The sequence below is a fragment of the Piliocolobus tephrosceles genome, chromosome 20, assembly GCF_002776525.5.
Source record: "Piliocolobus tephrosceles isolate RC106 chromosome 20, ASM277652v3, whole genome shotgun sequence".
Classification (NCBI taxonomy): Eukaryota; Metazoa; Chordata; class Mammalia; order Primates; family Cercopithecidae; genus Piliocolobus; species Piliocolobus tephrosceles.
In genome coordinates, this window is record NC_045453.1 from 43,310,401 (window position 1) to 43,335,838 (window position 25,438).

The 25,438-nt window shown below is 45.1% G+C and overlaps 1 protein-coding gene across 2 annotated transcripts in view; it reads right to left on the reverse strand.

Moving 5' to 3' along the window:
* DTD1 (D-aminoacyl-tRNA deacylase 1) overlaps positions 1-25,438 on the reverse strand; it is a 191,226-nt gene that overhangs the window by 10,438 nt on the left and 155,350 nt on the right. The window contains exons 5-6 of one of the 2 annotated variants that reach the window (XM_023217775.2): positions 16,896-17,067; positions 3,510-4,073 (exon numbers count right to left, since the gene is read on the reverse strand). In XM_023217775.2, coding sequence (XP_023073543.1) covers positions 16,915-17,067 — 153 coding nt within the window. In that variant the 3' untranslated portion in view covers positions 3,510-4,073; positions 16,896-16,914. Of the gene's footprint in view, positions 1-3,509; positions 4,074-16,895; positions 17,068-25,438 lie in introns of those variants that run through there. The other variant, XM_023217776.2, reaches the window with a different exon arrangement.

The following is a 25,438-nucleotide window of genomic DNA, read 5'->3' on the forward strand; positions in this document are numbered from 1 at the left end:
CACAGGAATGGGGACTGTTCACACTGTGCTGAATTTGAGCCTCCTCTTCCTTTAACCCTTACGACCATGCTCCAAGTGGCAAGCCCTGCCTCCTTCTGACAGATGAAGGAACAGAAGCGTAGAAGGCTGAATAATTGAATAAACTGTCCTGAGGCCATGCAGCAGGTCAACAGCAAGGCCAGGATTAGACCCCAAGTTGTGCAACCCCATGGCCTATCGAGACCACACCACCACTGCCCACATCGCGGGCTTTCATCACACCACATCGACAGAGCTGCATCCTGTTCTCCAGGGTCGCTCTCCAGTCACGTCACATGAGAAACTGCTGAAGAACTAGAACAAATCAGCCTGGAGAAGACAAGAAGTGGGGCATGATAGAGTCTAAACGCATTATCATGACTTACAAGACCTCTGCACTCCAGGCCTTGCTCACCTATGAGGTCTTGTTTCTGTCCCTGTTCCTCTACGTGCTCCCTCTCCCCCCAAGTCCAGTCCTACCGACCTGCGAGCAGAGGTCGAAACGCCCCTCCTCTCACACCTTGTGGCAGCTCCACCGGTTGTTTCACCCTCCTCTCTGCCCTACTGCCACCTGGCCAACTCTTCCTACCGAACTCTGCTCCCTTGGGAGGCCACTGTTTCAGACCCCGGCCCGGGTCCAAGCCCGTCTCTCTGCTGCAGGGGACTGTCAGCTGTGGCGTCCTCCACAGACCACCCCTAATGTATTTCCTGCTCAGTGATGGAGCCTCTAACTCATCCACCCTCAGGGAACGTTCAAAAACAAGTTATTTTTAAGGCCCCTACAAATATTAAGCATATTATCAAAACTAACATAGTAATTGAGATTTAACAAACCTAAAATACCATCATTGATACTTTCCTAATGGGAATTTAAGGTTTTGTTTCCTAGAACCTCTAAAAATTCAATACGTTGGCGTCTGTACCCTAGGAGAGAATGAAAACGTCGTCTGCAGAAGACACACTCCCCTCAGAACAGGGCTTTCCCTCTTCCTTTCTGATGCAGCCAGTGGGGGGCTCAATTCTTGATTTATTCCATGTTTTCTGAGATGAGGTTCTTTCACGCTGTTTATAAGGGCCCAAATCAACGATGAACAACAAATTAAGAATTCTTAAAGTGCCTGGCTGAAAAACGGCAGAAAATCTGACAAACCTGAGACAGAAAATATTGCCTCTCTGGCTTTGGAGTTCCTCAAATGATATCATATCAAAGGAAACAGGGTGTTTGTGGAACTGTTTGTTCCTTATGATCAAATCAATGAAATGCCAAATTGTCCACATATATGTCAGCTGGCACCCATCTGAGCCAGGACACTGCTTGGTAGGGAAAATGCCCTCCCTGGGACCACTAACCATGAGGTGCTGCTATGGACGTCCAGCCCCCAAAGATGCCTTTATTTGGTCTGTTTTGTGTAGCCACAAGAGCTTGGTCTCCTATAAAGTAAACCACGAAAGGCAAGATTAAATGGGTCCTGCTATGCAGTGTTATCGGCAAGCACTCTGTTTAAAGTCCTGGGTCTGTGATCTGCCAAGGCTTCTCAGAAAAGCCATACATGGTATGATTCTCCTCTTCCATCCTCATTCAAATGATGTTTTAATGGACAATAAACAGTATGCTTTATAAATAAGCAGAAAGCAGGAGGCAGAGATGTTGGGAAGAGATGTAAAGACTAAGAGATTTATTCTCCACAAGAATGCCACCCAAAATCTAATTTTAGTCATTGGTTCCAAAGGAACTAGGAAAGGACCTTCAAGAGAGTAGATGGGGGTGGAAATTAACCACCTTTTTAAGGCAGCTGCAGATATTATGGGGTTTCTTCTTGAGCTGTCATTTTTCTCTATAACCTGACCCTGTGGTTAGATCTGACCCTCTTAGGCCAGACTTTGGTGTATTCTCTGCTATTTCTCTGATCCCAGGAGTTGAACGTGATTTTCAGGATGGTGGAAAGGTCTCTTCAATCCAAAATGTTTACAAAAGTAGTAAACGTTTTCTTTTACCATGTTCCTGCGTACTGTGAGGGCGATGTTTTAATCAAAGACGCCCCCTCACACACATAGGCTCAGAATTTCTGCTTTTGAATTTCCACTTTTGAATCATGTTGTTAGAATGCCAGAATCTACGTTAATGCAACTTACACCCGTTGCTCCTATTTTTTTTCCTGACCCAGCTTCTCTTCCACATCTTTCAAACATTTAGAGTTCTCCTCCCAGATGAAACAGCCCCAGCTCCTTCAGCTCTTCCTTCCCAGATCCTTTAGCAACATGACCACATGGTGCTCACTCTGGTTTGTCTCTGTCCCTTTAGAATGGGAGCCAGGAACTGGGCTGGGACCAACAAAGGCCTTTAGCATTTTACCACCATCCAAATGTCATGATCTCTAAGACAAAGGTCGTATCTCTATGCAATCTTCATTACCCCTTACTACAAGGACAGGCTGCAACTGTTCAATAAGCATTCATTGGTGGCAATAAAATGCTGTGGTGGGGAAACATGACAGCTATCCAGCAAGCCAAACCCTACAACTGAGTTTATCAAAGTGTAGGTTCAAGTAGCTTTAAAGTGAATTTGAATTCACTCTGTAAAACCCTGCTTAGATAACTTAAACAGCAGAGCTTCTGGGACCTCACTGCCCATACAGTTAGGGAGCTGGCCAAGGTCTGCATCTGAGATGTAATGACTTCAAATCTAGAGGTTTAAACCATTGTGAATTATACTGGACCATCTGAATTGGTTTAGAACAAAGCAATCTGGCAGACCCTTTTCCAACTCTATATTCCAAGAGATGTGTTTTGAGCTTTTTTGTTTTCTACATTTTCTGATATATTATCATTTGAAGTAGATGACTGGGTCAGACTAGATGGATTCAGAACTTATTATAAAGGTCACGGAAGACAGAGTTTCAGCATTATAAAACTCACAAATAAGGATGTCTCTTCTATATACAAAAATATTTTCCAGAGAGGATATATGTGAGCATTATTAGATATATAGAGCTATTAAATCATATGTCAAAAAATGACTACTCTGAGTGTGCCACCAGTAGACTGAAATTTCACTGAGAAATTACTTTGGCAGAATGTGATTCTTTCTTCCCAGAGTGCTGGGTGTGGTGACTTGGATACATGGACAATCACGTAGCTACTGGATAATGGTATCTGCACCACCCACCATGCTGGGGCCTTTCTCTACCTCCCAAAGGTGGATACACCAGATGTGGCTCCACACTTGGTCTCAGAACACTGTGGTCATTCTGAAACTGGACTCCCTTCTGACCCACACTCCCTTTTCCTGACATCTCATTTCCAAGTACAATGTCATCAATTGTAAACTGGATAGACAGGCTCCACCTGGCCTCAGGAGCCTGTGTGGGCCAGTCAGAGAAGGCCTCTTGCAAGAGGCTTATTTGAAAAGAAGTATAGATATGCACAGAGAGAGGTCAGACACATTGCATTTCTATGGACATCATCATTATGCAGAAACATAGCAGAATCTGTTTGATAATAAAGTGGTTTGTTGAGATTAAGGATTTTATTATTATTTATTTTTAGAAAAAAGAGAAAATTTACAAGATGCAAAGGTCTCACACAATACATTATCACTGATGATTGCTCTCTTGACACTTCAACAAGGGCCCTGGCTTATGAATCAGCAATAAAAAGAACACGGACAGTGTGAGTGTGTTGGAGAACCCCCGCCATGGACACGCGGAATACACCACAGTGGACTTGATGACAAATGATGCTAGGCCAGCCTGTTCCAAAAGCAAGCCAAGATGTGGCAGAAACCAACAAAGCCTTTCTGTGGGGGGCACAAGCGCATGCCTTCTACCACGTGCGCACCCACCCCCCGAGCCACCGGCAGTGCCCACTGCCTCCATTCCACCACAGCAACAACAGAAAATGACAAAACGGTCCTTTGGTGTTTTTTGCAAAGCCATTCAGGTTCCCAACTTCTTATTTCTGTCTTCCTCTTCATGTTTCAGTTCCAAATTCTTAAAGTAGTGTAGGTGCTTAGCATCTTGAATTTTCAGGATCCAGTTCTGCCCAATGATAACACACTAAAAAGACCAAAGAAGACATGTTATTAAGAAGGATCCCAATATTTGCCTTGAGAATCTATTAGTATAAGCATATAAGAGTAACAAAGTAGCTGAAGATGTTTTCAAGCTCATACAGCAACACCAGCATCAGTGTATTACTTCACTGTAAAACCTGCCATGTTGCCATGTATAAACCCCAGTATCTTCTCCTCAAAGAGTCTCCGGTTCATTACAGCTCCATTCTTAGAGCAAAAGACACCAAGCCAAGTATCTGAAAACACTTCTAAATGGCTTTTGCATCAAAGAGAAGTCACCAGGCAAATCAGAAAATATTTTGAAGTAAACGAAAACACAACATATCATAATTTGTGATATTCACCTAAGGCAGGGCTTAGAGGGAAATTCACAGCATTAAATACTTATATTAGAAAAGAAACAGGCTATCAAATCAATAATCTGGGTTTCTACCTTAAGAAATTAAAGAATAAAAGCAAAGTAAACCCAAAACAAGCAGAGAAGGAAGAGAATAATAAGGAGCAGCAACTGATGAAATGTCAAACAGAAAAAAGCAAGAGAGAAAAAAATAAAAATAAAAATATCAATAAAATAGATAAGTCTCTGGCCAGACTTACCTAGAAAAGAGAGAAGACACAAATTATCAATCTCAGGAATCAAAGAGGCAACGTCAGTACAGACATTACAGACATTAAAAAGATAAAAGGAATATATCATGAGAAACTTCAGACTCACACATTAGACAACATAGATGAAATGAACAAATCCCTAGAAAAGAGATATAAAAGCATCATTTCCAAATCCTTTTAACAATGAGGGAGGTAGAGGGATGGGGAGCTTAAGGAAGTGCAGGGACGGGGAATAAACTAAATGCTTCGTCTTATTTTAAATACCACTCAAAGGATGCCTGAGTCTTTGGTACAGAAGTCCAAGTGTCTCAGGTTTCCTTTTGTAATTCTGAGGCTACAACAAAAACCAGCTAATATTGCCGAGATCTGTGATGCACGCGCTTGTCATCCAAGAGTTAAACTAAATCTGAAGCCTAACAGAGGAGTTTCTATTCCCTCAGATCTAGATTCTAATTGGATGGACTTCAGTAAAAGCAAAAGATTTCAATAAGTGTCGGTATGCCATGGCAGTGCCATTTCCATGGATGTGCTTCCTGATACACTCAGCGCAGGCCACCTTCTTAAGAAAGGGTTGTATCACAAGCAGATGCTTCCATAGACTAACAGCCCTCATTCCCCTCCGCAGCTGGATAGCGAAGTCCCTGTGCATGACATGAGAAAGGCAAGCTGGAACCACAGCTAGCCCACGCTCTGCAACTCTGTCTGCCACCATGTCCCCAAGGCCTACCCTCGTACCCCCAAACCCACCTGTAAGAGTCCTGCACACCTTCCTAAGAGCTTTCTAAAAGACAACCAGTGGGTGGAGAACAGACAACATCATTCCTGGGGACCATATTACTTTCAGTTTTTAGTTATTAGAAACAACCCATTTGTTATTATATTATGTGGATGATGTTAACCCAAATTAAGGACCTGGGGACTATTCATACTTCTTTCCCTACCTTCAATACCAATAACTGAAATTATGGAATTGTTCCCCACATTGACCTTTGAGAAACTTCATCTTCTTGGCACAGATTAAAATCTTTGTTTTTGAACTTAAGATGAGCTCTGGGATCCTGGTTGAATGTATTTTTCTCTTACATTTACTTCAATTAAATATTCTCCAATATTCTACATTTTTAATGCATTGTGATAATAAATCTAGTCTTCAAATATTTGATGTGCAGATGGAAATTATAAAGCACACAGTAAAAGAATGACCTAGAGAAATGCTCAAGATATTCTGTTAAATGATAAAAGCAGTTGCAACTTTGTAAAGTTACAGAAACAGATGTAGAATTATCTGTTTAGAAAAACTGTTCCAAAGCACTATGTTAATAATAATTATCATAGAATGATAAGGTGGCAGATGATTTTTATTTTCTTCTTTGGGTATTTTGGCATTTTTGATACTTTCTATGAGTGAGCGTTAACTTTGTAATAAAAAAATGGCTTTCAAAAGAAATTTTATATGATAAAGATGATTTAGGAATTTCTATTCCCTACTAGAGAAACACAGAACTGGAAGAGATCATGAGAAGTTTTCGCCAATGGATTCTCAAAGTTTTTAGGTAAACTTCCTAGGCATAAGAACTTTAGAAAGCATCTAACCTGAAGGACAAACCATTAGGTATACCTTTAGAATTAACTCTGCTACTACCAGGAACAAGAATGTGCTGGCCTAATCATAAGATCAGTGTTAGTACCATGAGTGATTTGTAAACTACATGCAAGAGATTTTTGGCCAGCAGTGGACACTGTTGCAGCCGAAAGCCACTGCCCACTACAATACATGGATTGGTCAACAGACATTGCTCTCTATTTCTAGTCTCACTTGCTAAAAAATCTCTTCTTATTTTCTTGAACTATAGAATAACCCAGAAGCCAGGGTGCTGGCTACCGACCGGGAGTAGCTGGAGACCACGCAGCTCACACAGCTGGAAGCATGAATGAGGAAGGCGGGAGTGAGCGATGTGTGAGGTCCATCTGCCAAATTAGAAGTGCTGAGCAGAAGTCCTGTTCAAGCTAAACACATGGTTCTCCAGAAAAGGGTGGACCACTGAGGCTTGAAATTCAGAAACCCTGGATAAGGGGTAATGTGTCTCCCTCTAAGAGCTACTGAAGGGATGATGTCTATTTCCAAATGCATGTACGTCACACGAGCTACTGAGGACAGACATGACCCGGAGGCTGGGGACACCTGACAGGCAGTAATAAGAGGTGCCTGACACCTGAGCACCACAATTTCATAGTCTTAGGAAAGAAGCTAGGGGAACCACCAGTTTCCTCCACCTGCTGTAGTTCTCTTACTGCCGTCAACCACCAGGGACAGTGAGGAACATTTCCAGTGAGGACAGCCCAGGACCAGAAGAAAAGAATCCCTTCACAGCCCATGTAAACACTAAATCCCTCAAAGACTTCCGACTGACCCACTTCTGGCTTCAGGCCATTTAAGCAACCACAGGATGCAAGTGCTAGACTTAGAACACACACATGCCACAGATCTGTTCTCCAAATCACTGCTAAAAGGATCAAGATTTTTTTTACCTATTTATTTCAGGTCTTAGCTGGTAATTGCGTCTGAATTCATTTACCTAGAAAAGTAAGGCTGTTCTATGCAAAAACATGAGAGTTGCTGGGAAGTTATCAATGCAGGCTTCACTCTGACCTTCTAGCACTGTTAGATTCCAGCAAGCTCCCTCCATTGAACTGTCAAAGCAGAGAATCTCTTCCTTTGCTTGAGAGCTGATGGTCCTGACTACACAGATGAGAACATGAAAAGAATCATTCCTAATTATGAACAGAAAGTTTAATGCAATGCAATAAAACACGCATGGGGAAAAATTCATGTCACCTGAAAGTGGTAGGAACAAACTCTGATAGCAATTGGCTTTTATTTTTTGGCTCTAACTTATTCTCCCATCTATTATTTCCCATATATAGTGTGTGTGTGTGTGTGTGTGTGTGTGTGTGTGTGTGTGTGTGTGTATCTCAAAGTCTTCTCTTTTTTTGAGCCAGAGTCTCTCTTCATTGCCCAGGCTGGAGTGCAGTAGCGCGATCTCAGTTCACTGCAACCTCTACCTCCTGGGTTCGAGCAAGTCTCCTGTCTCAGCCTCCTGAGTACCTGGGATTACAGGTGTGCACAACCACACCTGGTTAATTTTTGTATTTTTCATAGAGATGGGGTTTCACCATGTTGGGCAGGCTGCTCTTCAACTCCTGACCTCAGGTGATCCACCCACCTTGACCTCCCAAAGTGCTGGGATTACAGGCATGAGCCACCACACCTGGCCAATGTCAGTCTTATAGTACTGAAAGTGGTTCAGATGATAGTGGTTCAAAATCATAACTTGATCCCTATAGGTTGGTGCTGTTTAGTTGAATTTTCTGCAATGATAGAACAGCAGCCACTAGCTGTATATAGCTAGCGAGCACTTGAAATATGGCTACTGTGACTGAGAACGTGAATTTTAAATTTTATTTAATTTTAATTTACATCTAAATAGCCACATGCAGCTAGTAGCTACTGTATTAGAGGGCACACTCTAAATTACTTGTAAGCCTAGCTCTGCCCCTTAGCAATAGACAGAATCACTAATCATGGCCAGCTTCTTGCCAACTTATTTTCTAATAAATAATGGAGGTGGAAGCCTGTGCATAGAGAAAATCCAGTCCCACTACTGGTAAAGTAACATAACATGCCTACTCTGCATCAGTGAGGAAGCAAACCAACCTCATGGATAGCAAAAATCCAGAGTGACACTTAAGGTTGGAACAGTAACCTCCAGGTAAGAAGAAAAAGAATGGAGCAGACAAAAATATTTGAAGAGATATTACTTAAAATTTCCCAAATGTATTGAAAGGCATAAAGTTACAAATTCAAAGTCAATGGACCTAAAAAGATCCCCAGAATCAGACTGGGGCTATGACACAGATGTTGGAATTACAAGACAGGGAACTTTTTAAAACTATGATTACTATGTTAAGGGCTCTAATGGAAAAGTAAACAACATGCAAGAACAGATGGGTAATGTAAGCAGAGAGATGGAAACTCCAAGAAAGAAACAAAGGGAAATAACAGAAATCAGAAACACTGCAACAGAAATGAAGAATGACTTTGATGGGCTCATGAATAAATTGGACACAGCCAAGGAAGAATCAGTGAGCTTGAAGACAGGTCATTACAAACTTTCCCAACCAAAAATAAAGAGGAAAAGAATGGGAAAAAAAGAACACACTATCCAAGGCTGTAGAGCAATTGCAAAAGATGTGCCATGTATATAACTGCAATACCAAAAGGAGAAGAGAGAACAAAGAGGAAATTGTGGAAGAAGCTAGGGGTATTGAAGTATTAATGGCTGAGAACTTTCCAAACTTAATGACAGATATTAAATCACAGATCCAAGAAGCTCAGAAAATATCAGGCAAGAACCATACCTAGGCATGTCATATCCAAACCACAGAAAACCAAAGACAAAATTTTGAAGAAGCTGGGAGCTGGGGGTGGGGTGAGGAGAACTCACCTTACCTACAGAGCAATAAGAATGAGAATTACAGGGGACTTCTCATAAGAAACTGCAAACAAGGAGAGAGGAATAAAAATGTAAATATTGAAAATGTTTAAATATTTCTTTCTCTCTCATGCCTTGGAAACTCAAAGCTGTTCCTCTAGGGCTGCAAGGCTCCTAGGGCTCTTTCTGTTTTTAAAGAAAGGCAAATCAAAAAAAAAAAAAAAAAAAACCAGTCTAGAAGTCTATACCAGCAAAATTATCCTTCAAAAACAAAGGAAAGTTCGGCCATGGTGGCTCACTCCTGTAATCCCAGCACTTTGGGAAGCTGAGGTGGGTGGATCACTTGAGGCCAGCAGTTCGAAAGTAACCTGGCCAACATGGCGAAACCCCATCTCTACAAAAAATACAAAACATTAGCCAGGCGTGGTGGTACATGCTTTTAATCTCAGCGACTCAGGAGACTGAGGCACAAAAATCGCTTGAACCTGGGAGGTGGAGGATGCAGTGAGCAGGGATTGCACCACTGCACTCCAGCCTGGGTGACAGAGTGAATGAGGCTCCATCTCAAAAAAAAAAAACTATTTAAGGTAATGATAGTGACAACGTATTGAGTGAGTATCACATATGTAAAGTGAAATGAACGATAGCAATGTCACCGGGAATAAATACACTGTTGTTATAAGGTGTCTGTTACAGGTGAAGTGGTAGAGTGTCATTCAAGGTGGACTTAGACTAGTTAAAAATGTATACTGTAAACTCCAGGGCAACCACTAAAAAAAAAAAAAAAAAATTGTTTTAAGTTAAAAAAAGATAAAAACACTACCCAGAGACACAGCTAGTTTTATACCATGAAATACCAGCACACGGACGTGAAAATGTGGTATGAATGTTGATTACAGGGAAGCAAAGTGAAGCTCGGAGAATGAAAGGAGTCCTACCTTATATGGTGAAAAGAACAGTGAAAAGGGATTGAACGCCTTTTCAACAGAAACACACACACACACACTCAGCTGCTCTAGCTCATTAGGAAGAAGTGTGTTCAACAAGGACATATCTTACTATTCAGACAAAGGTCACATTGAAAAAGCAAATATATGGCAGCTTCCAAAACACTTTCTTGTTTGGTTTTAAGTGTGTTGCCATTTGAAGACAGAAATGTGGGGTGCCGGTCAGGAGCACGCTCCTCTCGCACCCTAATTACAGCAGCTAAGTCAATACTCAAATGGGGCAATCCTTGACCCTGCAATCAAATCAGAAACCACATTCTTTTAGTGAGAGGTGGCCCTAGCGCCTTTAGTGGTGGCCAGAAAGGAGAAATAATAGAGCTGCATCCTCACAGAAAATCTCGAATCCTCCCAGCAAGGTGAGAGAGCCTGAAGGATTGAGACAGAGGACAAAAACACAAGTTAATTTTAGCAGTTTCATGTCCACTTGGTAAAATAAGAAGCAACATTTGCAATGTGATAGAGAAATGTCAATGCCCTAGAAATGTCCTCCGAACCATGAAGGATTTTGAATCATTTTCAAAGAAAAATATGCCCAAGATCATGCAGTTTCTCATTCAATTTTCTTTTGCCTTTTCTTTCTCTCTCGTGCCTTGGAAACTCAAAGCCGCTCCCTTAGGGCCTGCCAGATTCCCTAGGGCTCTTTCTGTTTTTAAAGAAAAGCAAATGAAAAGTGCTGCTCCCTTCATAGTGAGGGGGCTGCTGTTGTTCTGGGGACCAAAACACATGCCAGGGTCACCTTCTGTCTGTCACTATTTAATCCAGCTCTCATAGATATCTGAATATTTGATGGTGATTTCGTGGCCTACTGTGATGACAAATTTCATCATAAGGGAAAACAAAACCCATGGGCAACAAAAAACCCCAAATACATCATTGGAATACCAGTTGTCACTTGGTTCTGGTCCCATTTAGGGTCTTCAAATCCAGAAATATGGCTAAATTCTCGGAAGCAGGAGCACCCAGCCCCGCTCTGGTCCTCTGCTGGTTGTGGGTGGCTCTGAAGGACTCCTCCCTGCCTGGACATCTGTCCACGCCTGACACCGTCACTGCTGACTCTGATGTAAAGAAGTACAACTGGATGCCTATGGTCAACTGTCAATAAATGGTTTTCCTTGTGCATTTTGTCCAAAACACAGACAGTACCATATACATTGGTATAAACAAAACGTGGCCTCTGTCTTTTCATGGGCCGATCTAAACTTGTTCATGAGCCTCCATGTGCTGAGTAGCCATAGGGGGGTCCCTGAGCATACAGAGACTCCATCTCACCTTAATGTCAACAGTACTCTGGGTCCACAGTGTCCTCCATGGCAGGGTGGCTGGTGCAGCTCGGCACCTGGGCCCTGGCACCGCACCACTGAGGGACGGCGGGCTACTTGAAGTTTGGTGTCTCTTGCTCAGGGACCCAGGGCCCTCTCTGGCTGACCTGGCCTCGTCTCAGTTCTCACCAGCACGTTTCACTTAGTCTCAGGTCTCATTAATGACAGACCCCTGCAAATCGCATCTAGGAGGCCAGTGGAGGTCACAGCTGAGACCTGGAGGGACTGTCAGGGCTATGAAGAGCTGAGACCATGACCCCCGACCTCCTGATGAAGCTGCCCCTCATGGCCTCTGCAGACGGCTCACCTCACCACTTCTATCCAGGACCCACAGTCAGCCACAGACCCAACAAAGCTTTCCTCCACACCCTCCACCAAGCAGAGGTGTGGAGCCTTCCCTACCCCACAGCGACGCTGGGCAGCACTCTCACAGGCCCCGAGGCCTGACTGTGTCTTGCCACCTCACTGGAGGAGCCCTGGAGCCACCTGCACTGCTCTCCCTCCAGAATCCCCTTCACGGCTTCCAGGTTTCCTGCAACCCAACCCCCATTCCCCCACTCCAAGGATCCCAGCCTGGAGCACAGCCAGAACATGCCAGGGGCCTCCAACTCCTCCTCCATCTGTCCCTCTGCTCCTTCTCACGGAGTCTCCTAACCTGAAGGCTGAGGCCAGCCAGGAACTTCCCTCCATTGTCCTCTTCCTCCCCTTTTGCCTGCCTCTTCCCAAGGGCCACCATGATGGCATGGCTGCAGTGAACCTGACTTATAGGGAAGGGGAAGGAAAAACACAACTGCCTCCTCCTTTCCAAACACTGCCGTGGGGTCTGCTCCCCCTGCCGCCTCCCCTCTGTGGCTGGCCCTATTTGGCTAATTCACAATAGCACCACTGACCCCAAGTTCTATCCTACCCAGTCTGCACTACCCTGAGAAGGAAATAAGTTTTTAAAATGTCATTAATGTGAGAGAAGCAAGAAGTAGATACCTACGAGTCCATGAGAATTTGCCTCATAAACTTAGATGTTGGGAAAAAATATGCAATGTTCACACCTGCCCTTCTTTTTATGTGCTCAGTTTTCCTTCTATGAGCATGTTTCTCCTGTACGTTCTGTGACACACGCAGTTACTGTCCCCTCCTCTGCCCATGAGACCCTCAGGTGTTTTTCTTGCCCACAGAATTAGCAAAATTACTCCCAGGCTACCCAGGGGCCACAGAACACTAACATCCATGGTGTATTCCCTACAGGAATTATTCTGAGGCCAAATCTAATGCAAATAGAAGTCTTTGAGTTGTTATGTTTTACAAGAATTTTAAAAGTAACAAAACTCTATACCCCTTCAGAGATTAAACAAAAGATTTTCAAAGCACTGATCAGATATAAAGTAAAAATCAAGACATTAAATTTATAAAATGTATTAGGTTAATAATACAACCCAGAAAGGAATTGGTTAGGTGGTATTCGAATTCTTCAAGCTATTTTGAAAATAAAAACCTCCAAGGCACCTATAAATTTGTATTTGCGTGTGTGTGTGTGTGTGTGTGTGTGACTGCCAGTGTGTTTAGCTTGGTAATCTGGGTCTGGTTGCTGGGAGACAGGGGCTCATATGTTTCTCCCTCTCCCATTCATTAAGCTCATCATGGGAGTCTAAACATTCTTTTTGTTTGTTTCTGAGACAGAGTCTTGCTCTGTCATCAGGCTGGAGTGCAGTGGCGCAATCTCAGCTCACTGCAACCTCCACCTCTCAGGTTCAAGCGATTCTCCTGCCTCAGCCTCCTGAGTAGCTGGGACTACAGGCGCGTGCCACCATGCCCAGCTAATTTGTGTGTGTGCGTGTATTTTTTGTAGAGACAGTGTTTCATCATATTGGCCAGATGGTCTCGATCTCCTGACCTCGTGATCTGCCCACGTTGGCCTCCCAAAGTGCTGAGATTACAGGCGTGAGCCACCACGCCCAGCCCAAGTTGTTTTGAACCTGTTGTTAAGGTCCCAATTCACTGCACGAAAGGCACAGTCTTCAACAGAACTGGAAGAAGAGACATGGGCCATGCCTGAGCATTAAGGCTGAGAAGCTGCCCTGAGCCCCAGGAGTGGAAACTGGAGTGTCCAATCTGTTTTGCTTCTGGACCAAGTAACTACTAAAACTTGGCCTAACCAATGTCAATCCCTGCACCTTTCATTCAAGGGACAGGAGCAGTGCTGGGATGCTCTCTCCGTCATGCTCCCCTGTGAGCCAGGGAAGCCTGAGAAAACACAGAAACATGGCGGGGAGGGAACGCGCCTGCTCCCGCCCTGCCCGGGCTGCTGGGGCCAGTTCCAGGCACCATGACTTCACCTGCCTGCCTTCCACAAAGCACTGCTGAGGGAGATGAGTTTTCCTCCAATAGGAGAAAAACCATAGAACTTATTCACTGTCACCCAAAAGTCAGCAGGATGGAGATAAGACCTCGATGAGTTTCTGAATTACTGCTCGACCCACTTAACTAGCACAACTGAAAAAGTACCTTAAAGGGCCACTCTGTGCTCTGTCTTCACTTAGCACATTTCACCTCTTTGGATTAAGGATTTCTGGACAGATTATAAATCAGAAGCACCAGCAATATTTGTGATGCCAAAACTGACCACCAACTTTAAGCAAATTATCATGAAGTTTTGGAGGGGCGGGAGTGGAAGTTTTATGTGACGTCCCTTCCCTCTGAAGCATGCTTCAGTGTCCCATGCATACATGAGATACATAAGCCAAGGCTGGTCACCACAGTGCTGTCGTCTCCCTGCACAACACTGGCAGGAAAACACAGTGATGAGGGAACAGTCAAGAGGACAACAGGACTCACTGGCCAGCCCCTCCCCTAAAACCATCTATGAACCAGCAGTCCACCCTTCCTGAGCTCTCTGTTCTGTTCCTCTCGTCTGCATATCTATTTGGGAGCCCATGCCACTGTGCCCAGCTATTACTAACGAATCTTTTTAAACATTTGTTTTAAGAGACAGGGTCTCACTCTGTCGCCCAGGCTGGATTGCAGTGCTTCAATCATGGCTCACTGCAGCCTCCAACTCCTGAACTCAAGCAATCCTCCCACCTCAGCTTCCTGATTAGCTAGGATGACAGGCAAGCGCCACCATGCTCAGCTAATTTTTTTTTTTTTTTTTTTTTTTTTTTTTTGTAGAGATGGGGGTCTCACCATGTTGCCCAGGCTGGTCTCAAACTCTTGGGCTCAAGTGATCCTCTTGCTTCAGCCTCCCAAAGCGCTAGGATTACAGGCGTGAGCCACCACACCTGGCCTAATATATCTCACTTTCTGGTATTGTGGATCCTAAAAGCCATTTCATAGGTACATTTCTGACCCTTGCTCTCTTTCAGAAGAGAAAGAGAATGCTGAAGACTACCTTCTGGATGTTCTTCTATCACAATTTGGTGTTTCCTGGGTGAATCCTGTCTCTAACTTGGTTTTAATAACAGTCTGTGAGTTGAAAGTTCCAAACTGTATGTCCGAGACCTGGCTCCCCAGCTCTAAAGCCACAGACTCGGCAGACCACTGGCATCACCAGTGGCTGCCAACAGGCACCTTAAACACAACACACCCAAAATAGGTGCCATCAGCAACCCCCATCTTCCTCCCTCATCCTTCTGGATGTCTCCTCTTCCAATCTAATCAATCTCCAAGTTGAAATGATTCTATTTCCTTTACATCGTTCAATCCCACTCTTTCCCCTCTGCTCCTAGTACAATTTCTTCCCTGGACTTGTGCAATCACTTTCTAATAGGCCTATCTGCTTCCAGCCTCACTCCCCAAAGCTGCTAGAGTGCTCTTTATAAACTCTGTGTTTGATAATGTCACTTGTATACTTAAAACCTTTCAGAGGTCCCTCCCACCCCAGGATAAAATCCAAATTCCTCAGGGTTGCATACCAGACCCTATACAATCCAGACCTCCTATTTCTCTAACTTCAGATCTACTCCCTGCCCTCCCACTCCACTTGGCACTCAACACTCCCACCATTCTGCAATTCCTCCATTCCCAAACTCTCCTATCCTTGCCCCCCAACCCCCAGACAGCATTTGCACTGCTCTTCTCTTGGCTCAGGCAGCCCTTCCCTGCCCTTGCCCCTCATCTCCCTCCCCACTGCCACTTGTCCTTCCAGGTCCGGTCCCAGGCCTCTGAGGGGCTTCCCCTGACCTCCCATCTCCACCCCACACCTGTTCACACTCCTGCCACATGCACCGTGCTGCAGCATAACTGCTCCTATGCTTCTCCCTGAGCCTGTGACCTCCCTATGACAGGTCCTGGGTCCCTCAAATCTGTGCCCAGTATTTGGTCCAGTGCCTGGCAAAATAAACAGTTTCCCTGGGGGAAGGAACTAGGCACAGTGCCATCAGATGACTGCATCACATTTTCAAGGCCTCTGATGTTCAGGCAGGAAGGTGGACTCTGTGCTACAGTGAGCCACGGTGATAAGAATAAAATGCCATTTTAGGAAAAGTAAACTGGCAGTGCCACACAGGCACTGTGAAGGATTTTGGAACACAGGGCAGGTGGTGATGAGAGGAGGCCGCTGAGATGGCAGTGCCCCTTGCTGGGGTGGCTAAGAGCAGGACGGCAGATGTGGGAGCACAGGTGGACTCTGTGCATCTGTGTCTGGATTCTGCATCCACAAGTGCTCTGCACAGGCAATCACAGCAGCAGCTGTGGACTGGCACAGGCACCCAGGGAAGGTGGCACAAACAGGTTCCACCCCCAGGTGGGCACCCCAGGCCTGTGAGTATGCCACCCTCCTGCATCTCAATGAATAAAATACAATCTTATTTGCTAACTGATATGGTTTGGCTGTCGCCACCCAAATCTCATCTTGAATTGTAGCTCCCACAATTCCCATGTGGAAACACACAGGTGGAAATTATGGGAGCTACAATTCAAGATGAGGGACCTGGTGGGAGGTAAGTGAATCATGGGGGCAGTTTCCCCCATACTGTTCTCTTCGTAGTGAACGAGCCTCACAAGAGCTGATGGTTTTATAAGGGGACACCCCTTTCACTTGATTTTTTTTTTTTTCTTTTTGAGATGGAGTCTTGCTCTGTCACCATGTAAGAATTGCCTTTTGCCTTCAACCATGATTGTGAAGCCTCCCCAGCCACGTGGAAATGTGAATCCATTAAACCTCTTTATCTTTATAAACTAGCCAGTCTCAGGTATGTCTTTATCAGCAGCGTGAAAATGCACTAACACACTAACTTTCGTCTCCATCCTAGAAGGCAGCAGATTTAAGGAAGCTATGGATGAACGCCTGTGAAATGAATGAATTCAACCTCAGCAGCTATTCCCTCCTATTCATTGCTGCTTCCCCAAAATGTGGGAAGACGAAGCCAAGCAGGGAAGCTCCTACCTGAATTCTGCCTCCTGAGCTACGGCTCCCGTTCAGAGGACACGTCACCCTCCGCCCCGCTGCTGGCACTGCGGTCTTCTTTTCGAGGAGTGTTTCTTTCCTTGCTTGATTCGGAAGGTCCCTTAGCTCTGGTCTTTTCTTTTCTCTGCTGCTGTTTTTCAAGCTTTGACAGCTGATTAAATAAAAATAAAAAAGAATATTTTACAAACACAAACACATGCCTGTGTATCCCACACACCAGTGACTTCCCAGGTGGAAATCATTGAAAAGGGTTTTTCTGATAACCTGGCAGAACACTGGTTCAGATACACCAAATTATACACGGAATGTTTCTCCAACAGGCACCCGAGTCACTGAAACAAATCATTAGTAATAGGAGTAATCACTCTCAGACTTTTCCCCGACCATAATTCAACCTGGCACACAGCATGAGGGAGTGGCCATGCCACAGCCTTCTTTAACAGCCTTAGAAGAGCTCCATACACGAAGGCTCTTCATCTCTTACTTTTGTCTTTGATAGTTTTCTTCTCATCAAGTTATCTTCTTCTTGCTGTTTTCTTTTGTCTTTTTCTTTCTTTTTTTTTTTGAGACAGGGTCTCACTGTGTTGCCCAGGCTGAAGTACAGTGGTGCAATCATGGTTGACTGCAGCCTCAACCTCCTCGGTTCAAGTGATCCTCCCACCTCAACCTCCCAAGTATCTGGGACTATAGCGCATGCCAATTTTTCTGTAGAGGCGGGGTTTCACCATGTTGCCCAGGCTGTTCTTGAACTCCTGGGCTCAAGTGATCCACCCACCTCGGCCTCCCAAAATGTTGTGATTACAGGTGTGAGCCACACCACCACACCACTTGTTTTCTAAAGAATGTTCAAAACACGTCACTCTTTGCTGAAGATTACAGAGAAGGCTATGAAACAAAGTGCATTAAGCACACTGAATACCATCTCAGTTTTCAGTTGGTTTGAGACTGAAGCCACACTCGCCTGCAGCTGAGGCACTGAGTGCTCCCAGCAGGCTGTGTGGTGGCGACACTCAGGGACGCCGGTCACCGGAGCCTTCTCAGGCTCCCACCAGGCCAGCAGGGGACACGCCCCTGATGTCTCACTCAAATGGAACCTGGGCCCACTTCTTCCCTGAATAGTTCTTCAAAGAAAGCATCAGCTGGATGGCTGAAAGAAGCTTCCATCATCTAACACTGAGCAGCAGCCTGGCCACTCCAGGAAAGCCTGCTGAGAAACCCAGCAGAGAAGACTGGCCAAGTTTTGAGCCACAGGATTTTCTTAGACCAAAAAACAAAGAGACAGCAATACCCAGTTTTATCTCCATCCCAGACCAAGTCTGTGAACTTTTTCTAGTTTACATAAAAAGAAGGAAACTTATTGAAGGGCTGACTTCTCCCTGCTGGTCCCTGCCCCACATCCAAGGCACAAAGACGAGTCACTTCCCCCAATCTGCCAGATCATTTCTTCCACTATGAACAGAATTTGAGTTAACCCTTTGAGAGATGAACAACCAACCAGTAGCTCTCAAATGGGTCCAGGAAATCAAATTTATTAATAATTGACTTACAGTAGTGGTCCCCAACCTTTTTGGCACCAGGTACCGGTTTAATAGAACACAATTTTTCCATGAGATGGGGGGACAGAAGAGGGGATGGTTTCAGGATGAAACTGTTCCATCTCAGAGCATCAGGCATTAGTGAGATTCTCATAAGAAGCGTGCAGCCTAGATCCCTCACATGCACAGTTCACAATTGGGTTCCTGCTCCTATGAGAATCTAATGCCACTGCTGATCTGACAGGAGGCGGAGCTCAGGCGGTAAGGCTCGCTCATAGGCTGCTCACCTCCTGCTGTGCAGACTGGTTCCTAACAGGCCATGGGAATTAGTACCGGTCCCTGGCCTGGGGGTTCGGGACCCCTGGCTTACTCTTTCCTACTCCCCATATACCTGAAAAGCTGTAGAATACAGCTGAGTTTGGTTAATATGCTAATTAGATTTTGTGAATGAAGACATCACTTCACCTTTGACTCAGCAAAACTATCCTCCCAGAAAACTCCCCTGGATAAATTTCCACTTGTGTGCACAGTGGGGGCTTCTAACAACATGCACTGTAGTGTCATTTGTATTTGCAAAAACCTAGAAACAATCCAAATGTTCATCAACATTAGGAGGACAGATATATGTAATGTGGTCTGGCCCCTAAAGCAATACTGTACAGCAGATCTACATATATCAAAACAGCCAAGTCTTGGCCAGGGGTGGTGGCTCATGCCTGTAATAGCAGCACTTTGGGAGGCCAAGGTGGGCAACTGCTTGAGCTCAGGAGTTTGAGACCAGCCTGGGCAACATAGAGAGACCCTGTTTCTACAAAAACAAAACAAAAAAGAGTTAGCCAGCTGTGGTGGCATATGCCTGTAGTCCCAGTTACTGGGGAGGCTGAGATGGGAGGATTGCTTGAGCCCAGGGGGTTGAGGCAGCAGTAAGCTGTGATCGCGCCACTGCACTCTAACCTGGGTGACAGAGAAAGACTGTCTCAAAAACAAATTATTTTTAATTAAAAAAAAATAGGGAAATCTTGAAAATCATGTTATACAAAACAAATTTAGCTTCAGAAGGCTATATACGGTAGGATTCCACTGACACAAAATAATACTCTATATTGCTAGTGAGCTCATGCAAATACACTATGGCCTGGAAGAATACATGCCAACTTTAATCCACTAGTAAACATGGAGGGGAAAGAGGAGAATGGGATCTTAGTGGAATGAATATATACAGGCTTCAACTGTAACTGTCAACTTTATAAGAACAAAACCAGATCTAGAGCAGAGTTACTAATCAGTGCAGTCCACAAAATGCACGTGACACCTGGACCAGCAACAGTAAGATGTTCGTGTCAGAATGTAAATCAACACACAGCTTCCTTCATCAGCAAAGTATTGTGAGAGATTTCTTCTCAACTATGAACTCCGTGGTGTAGCTGACTTCATTCTGGCACAAAAGGAAGGTTGCAGTGAGCCGAGATCACGCCACGGCACTCCAGCGTGGGTGACAGTGAGTGTGCATACACATGTACACACGTATCTAAATACTCAAGAACAGGTCCAAGTTAGATGCTGAGAAAGCGCAATTCTAGTTTTAAAAAGTAAGATGCCCTCTCAATTTTGTTCTTTGTTTCACCATGGCCTGGTAACAAACAGTTCATGCAGCAGCACTTTAAGCAGGAATGAATGATCTGGAGAAAAGATGACCAAAACCTAGCATTTTTTAAATCTGGGAAATGGCCACACACAGCTGCTTATTATATAGTTCTCCGTAGTATTATTTTTCCATGGACAAATATTTTTCTCTTTACTATTCTGCCACAGGTTACGAGGAATTTCCTGTATCTAAAATAACAGACTTCTTTCCTTTCGTCTCTCTTCTGTTGTTAAAATGCTCTTTCTTTGATGAAATGATAAGGACAGTATGCAGGACTCCTTCTGTCTCGTTCCTTTTCTTGCGAACTGATTTTGGATTTTGCAATGTGGATATACCTATTACTACTAAGCTGTACACTTAAAATGGTTAAGATGGTAAGTTTTAGGTGTATTTTACTATAATTTAAAAAATTAAGCAATTTTGGAAATCATGAAGTCAGCAATCCATGCTAGACTCCCCAATTTCTTTTTGTTTTCTATATTCCTGATTCGTAAAATCCAAATATCTGGGAATCGGTGTTCTGCAGTAACTTGTGGGAAGCTGCCTTCTGCTGCCAGCAATTGACATTTTATATTCGCATCCATGTGTTCATACTTGTATGTCATACGTGTGTGTAGATGCATACACTGATATACACATATATAAATACTCATGAACAGGTCCAAGTTAGATGCTGAGAAAGCACAATTTTTAAAAAGCAAGATGCCCTCTCAGTTTTGTTTCTCATCTTCAGAGATGAAAAAGAAAAAAAAAAAAAAACATAAAATGTGAATATCAACAGTCACAAAACTAAATAAACCTCCCCCCCTGCTAAGATGTAATCTCGTGCAAAGGCCTTTTTGTGACCCATCCTGTTCTTCACTTTGTACTCTTTTATGCTATTGAGAACGAGATCCGGAGAGGATGATGGGGACTAACCCCAATTAGCACAGCCTTCTGGGGGTTTCTCAGCTCCTCGTGGTGTCATTCGACTCTGCTGGGGCAGAGGCACAGACACCACAGATGCAGAAATGTCCATCTGACCTTCCCCTCCAACCCCGCCCCCTCCCATCGACTGCCAGCTTTTAAATCACATGTGATAACTATTTAAATGACAGGCACAGCCCACATTTCTGCCAGCGATGTAATGCTGACTCTCTTACAGTATTTATCTTAAAACAACCCAACCACATATGGCTCCACGCCGCAAATTCAAGTTCTCTGTGAGAACATTGTGAACTAACCTAATAAATTTAAGCCTTTTCTGGGAAAACTTGGAATCCAATGCTGCCAAAATGTGGAATTTACATCTCAAGGCAAGAAAGCAGCTGGATTTTTTTTTTTTAAGGAAACAGATGAGAAAAAAGAAGAAGAAAAGAAACTGGTACTGCATATGGGTTTCAAGCAAAATGTCAACAGCTTTCAAATTAAGAGGAGATACATGTCAAGGAGAATAAACCACTACAGGTTTGTGAACATACGATCTACAAACACTGAAATAGAGTACTTCTGGGGTTTTGTTTGTTTGCTTGTTTTCAATCAACTGGTAAGAAGGCCCACATTGTAAGGGACAGACTGTCCAAACCATGCTGGCTTTATCGCCTTAGAGAGAAACCCAGCCTTCTGAAAGCAGCCCTGGACACACAGACACCACCGGGGGCCAGGTGATGGTCCTGTGGTCAGCCTGCACCTCTCACAGTGAAGCTTGGGAACACGGGTACCAAAAGATGGGGGACTGGAATATGCAGATCCAGACTCGCCCAACTCATGATTAAATCCACTGAAAACATAAGGGATTTTCCTTTTAATTAAGATGCCCAAGCTCTAATTGCACAATCTAAGAATGAACCAGCTGAACATTAATCTTATAATGTCCGATTTCAGGGCCTGCAAACTTAAATGCCTTGAGAGACCAGCCAGGAAGCAAAATGAGTTAAGTGACCAAGAGGAAGACAATAGGGCAGGGTGGAGCCTGAGGCCACACTGCAGAGGACAAGCGCCACCTAAGGTAATTTGCACTTTCTTTTCAAACATGTATCTGGAACATAATGTTGATGGGGTGCATGTGTGTCACCTATTAGGGATTCCCACTTAGCATTTCCACCTATGTGACCTTGTTTGCTCTTAACAACCTGATAGCAGTTAAATGATCATCAATGTCCCACAGAGAAGCCACCAACAGCTGCCTACACTGCAGCTACTCATCTTCCCAGCCCCTTCCTCCCTCCCTGCTGGCAGGAGCCTCCTACTTCAGAGGTGGCAATGTCTGGTTCTCCTGTCACATGGCATGTGACACAAACCATAGCCAAGAGGACCTGAGGGGACTGCAGAGGGTCTTCAGAAAAAGGCTTCCCTCCCTAATAAACACAGGTGCAAGGAAACACTGCCTTCTTTCCAATCCTTGGCCACAGTCAGGGGAGGAAACAGAGCTTCGGAATGGTGCAGCTCTCCAAACGAGGAGGGAACATCCAGAGGTGCACAGAAGTCTCTGGAGAGCCCCGGCAGGGTTGAGCCGGCTGAACCAGCTTTCCCATTAGGGGAGGCAACCAGGTTCCTTACTGTTTAAGCCACCCTCACGTTATAAGCCACCCTCATGTAGGTTTGTGGCACTTGCAGTTGAAAGCAGAATCTTTCACCACATGCCCATGGACATAAACAAGACAGCGACGCCCAGCAAGGTCATGTGACTTAAGGTTGCAGCCTGCTAGTGGCTGAGGGGGACCACACCCAGGCCTCTAGATGCCAAACCCTGCATTCTTTCCAGGGAGCGACATGACCTCTCTTGCTTAATCTATTAACTTCACTTAGCAGGTAACTTTTGGGCACTGACTATACCTATTCTAGGTGCCAACGACACAACAGAAAACCAAGCAGAGCCCTGCCTTCCTGAGGCTGACTGTCCACTGGAAAAATAATTGGCAATCCCCACTCACATGAAGCCAGGCCTGCTCTAAGCACTTGATGTGTATTAGGCTTGTGCTTCAAGCCCCCACCATTCTGCCCGGAGCATACAACAAGGCAAGCTGTTGCCCTCTGTAGCCGCACACTTGTCTTCATGGGTAGAAAGGGACCTCAGGGCCATCTCCATTTGCCAAATTAAAGAGAAACTGGTCCTAACCTTGGTCCAGCTCCTCGGTGGTTTAGCAACAAGCTGCTGCTGGACTCAGTTCGTCCATCCTTTTCTGTCCTGATGGCTGAAGAAGTCAGAGGATCAAATATAATTACTGGCAACAGTTTAACTCAACCAGTAACAAGGCTGGCTAAGAGCAGAGTGGGGAAGCCTCAGAAGTGACACGAGCCTAGTGTTGGCTCTCTGATGTCCCTGGCACTTGGCCTCAGGAAAGGGCCCTGTGTGCCTGTAAGTGGCAGTGGGAGAAGCAGATCAGGGCAAGGGAGCGGAGTCTGACCAACCCGGGCCCACCTGCTGACCCAAGGCAGCCCAGGCAGGGGAAGCCCTGCAAATGGGACATAGACACTCAGGACCAAGCCTGCAGGTGATGGCCTAAGAATGCAGTCAGCATCCGTACATCCTAGTGGCGCCACTGGATGGCCAAAGTATGGGGGGGTCTCCAGGGCAGGCAAGCCCCAACTTTGGGGAGGGCCAACGAAAGCCGTGCTGGGAGTGGGAGTCAGGTCCTAGTTGGGGGTGAGAAGGCAGGGGCACTCCAGGGACTGGCATCACCCGGGTGTTTACTCCTCACTCCCAGGCATACTGTGGCAGATGGCACATGGCAGGGCAGTGTGTCTGAGCAGAAAACAACACACAGAGATGACTGAAGACGAAGATGTCAGGGCCATACAGGCAAAGGCAGAAGAACAGACGCCCAGGTGAGAATGGGGCAACAGGAGGGAAGGGCCGAGTGAAGGGCACCCTGGGCAGAACTGAAGCATTCTTGTCGGGAGTGGCAGGGGAATCGAGGCAACACCAGTGAAAATCATCATCAAAGACTTGGGACAGGACAGGCACGGCAAGGCAGCAGGGCAGGCTGGGGCAGAGGCATGTGGCAGGAGCCCGAGCCCCCCATTAACTGAGATGGACACAGTGATGTGGCTCGTGTGCTGTGGCACATGCAGGCCACAGATGAATGACTGAAGAAATGAATGGACAGGACAGGTTTTGTTTGCAAGATCAGGCCAGACGATAGCCTCAGAGGGCACAGAGGCTCAAGCTTTTATGCCAGTTGAGTAGGAAAACTGAACAGCTCTTCACTAGCACTCAACGGGCATGGGTGTTGGCAATGGCAGGTGGGGGCCTGCCTTTGGGGTTGGGGTATCTGTCTCTTAAGCAGGCAGTAGGCCACTGGGAAGAGAAAAACAGAGGCTCTTGGGCGGCCAGTCAAGGTCTGTTTTTCTGTATATGATATGCCTAGGGCAAGGAGAGGGGGTGACTGTGAGGTGCACGTGCCCTGAGAAGTGCAAAGCATCAGATCAACAGGGAATCGCGATCTGCCTCTGTTCCTTCACACACATAGCATCAGTCCTGAAGCAGCTTTAAAGACAGAGCCCTTCACACTGTGGGATGATCCAGGGTGACGATGACACAGAACATGAAATGAATAAGGAAGTTCAGGCTCCCATGGACACTAATGAGCCAGAGGGCGCACCTTGGTGAATAAACTGGAGAGCTGAGCACTTTGTGTCCAGCTGAACTCTAGGCTGCCTGAAGATTCCACTCACTCCAGGGGAAAATCAGACAAGGTGTGCTGCCTACAACCAGCAGCACTCACCTAGGCTTGAAGGATTAAAACCCAGCCCACAGGAACATGGTGTCTGCTGTTGCCATCACCCCCATATTTCTCTCAGGAACACCCAAGTCTATCAGGCCATTAAGCACTAGATTAAGCTATGACGGGGTTCTAGAAAACCGATTTATGGGCATGTCCTTTCAGAACACAGGTGCCCAGGAATCCCTGATAGGAAGGATTACTCTAGAGCATGGATGTCCAACCTTTTGGCTTCCCTGGGCCACACTGGAAGAAGAATTGTCTTGGGTCACACATAAAATACACTCACATTAATGATAGTTGATGAACTGCTAAAAAAAAAAAAAGAATCTGTGCATACTTTTCATGACATCTGCCACCACAGAGAAGCAAAAATGTTCTTACATTCAAAGGGTTGGACACCGCTGCACTAGAGTGAGATGGTGATGGTGTCCTAAACTTACTTCCAACATGATTTTGGGGAATGATGGTGAAAAATTACAGCTTCTCATAGACGTCCTAGTTTATTTCTGTGATAAGTCCCACAAAACCCAACTCAACTCAAGACTCATTCTTTATCTTGAGTCTACAATTTACAAAAAGAGCACCTCCATCCTCAAAGGGCCCAAGCACATAACTTGGAATCTTAAGATCTTTAAA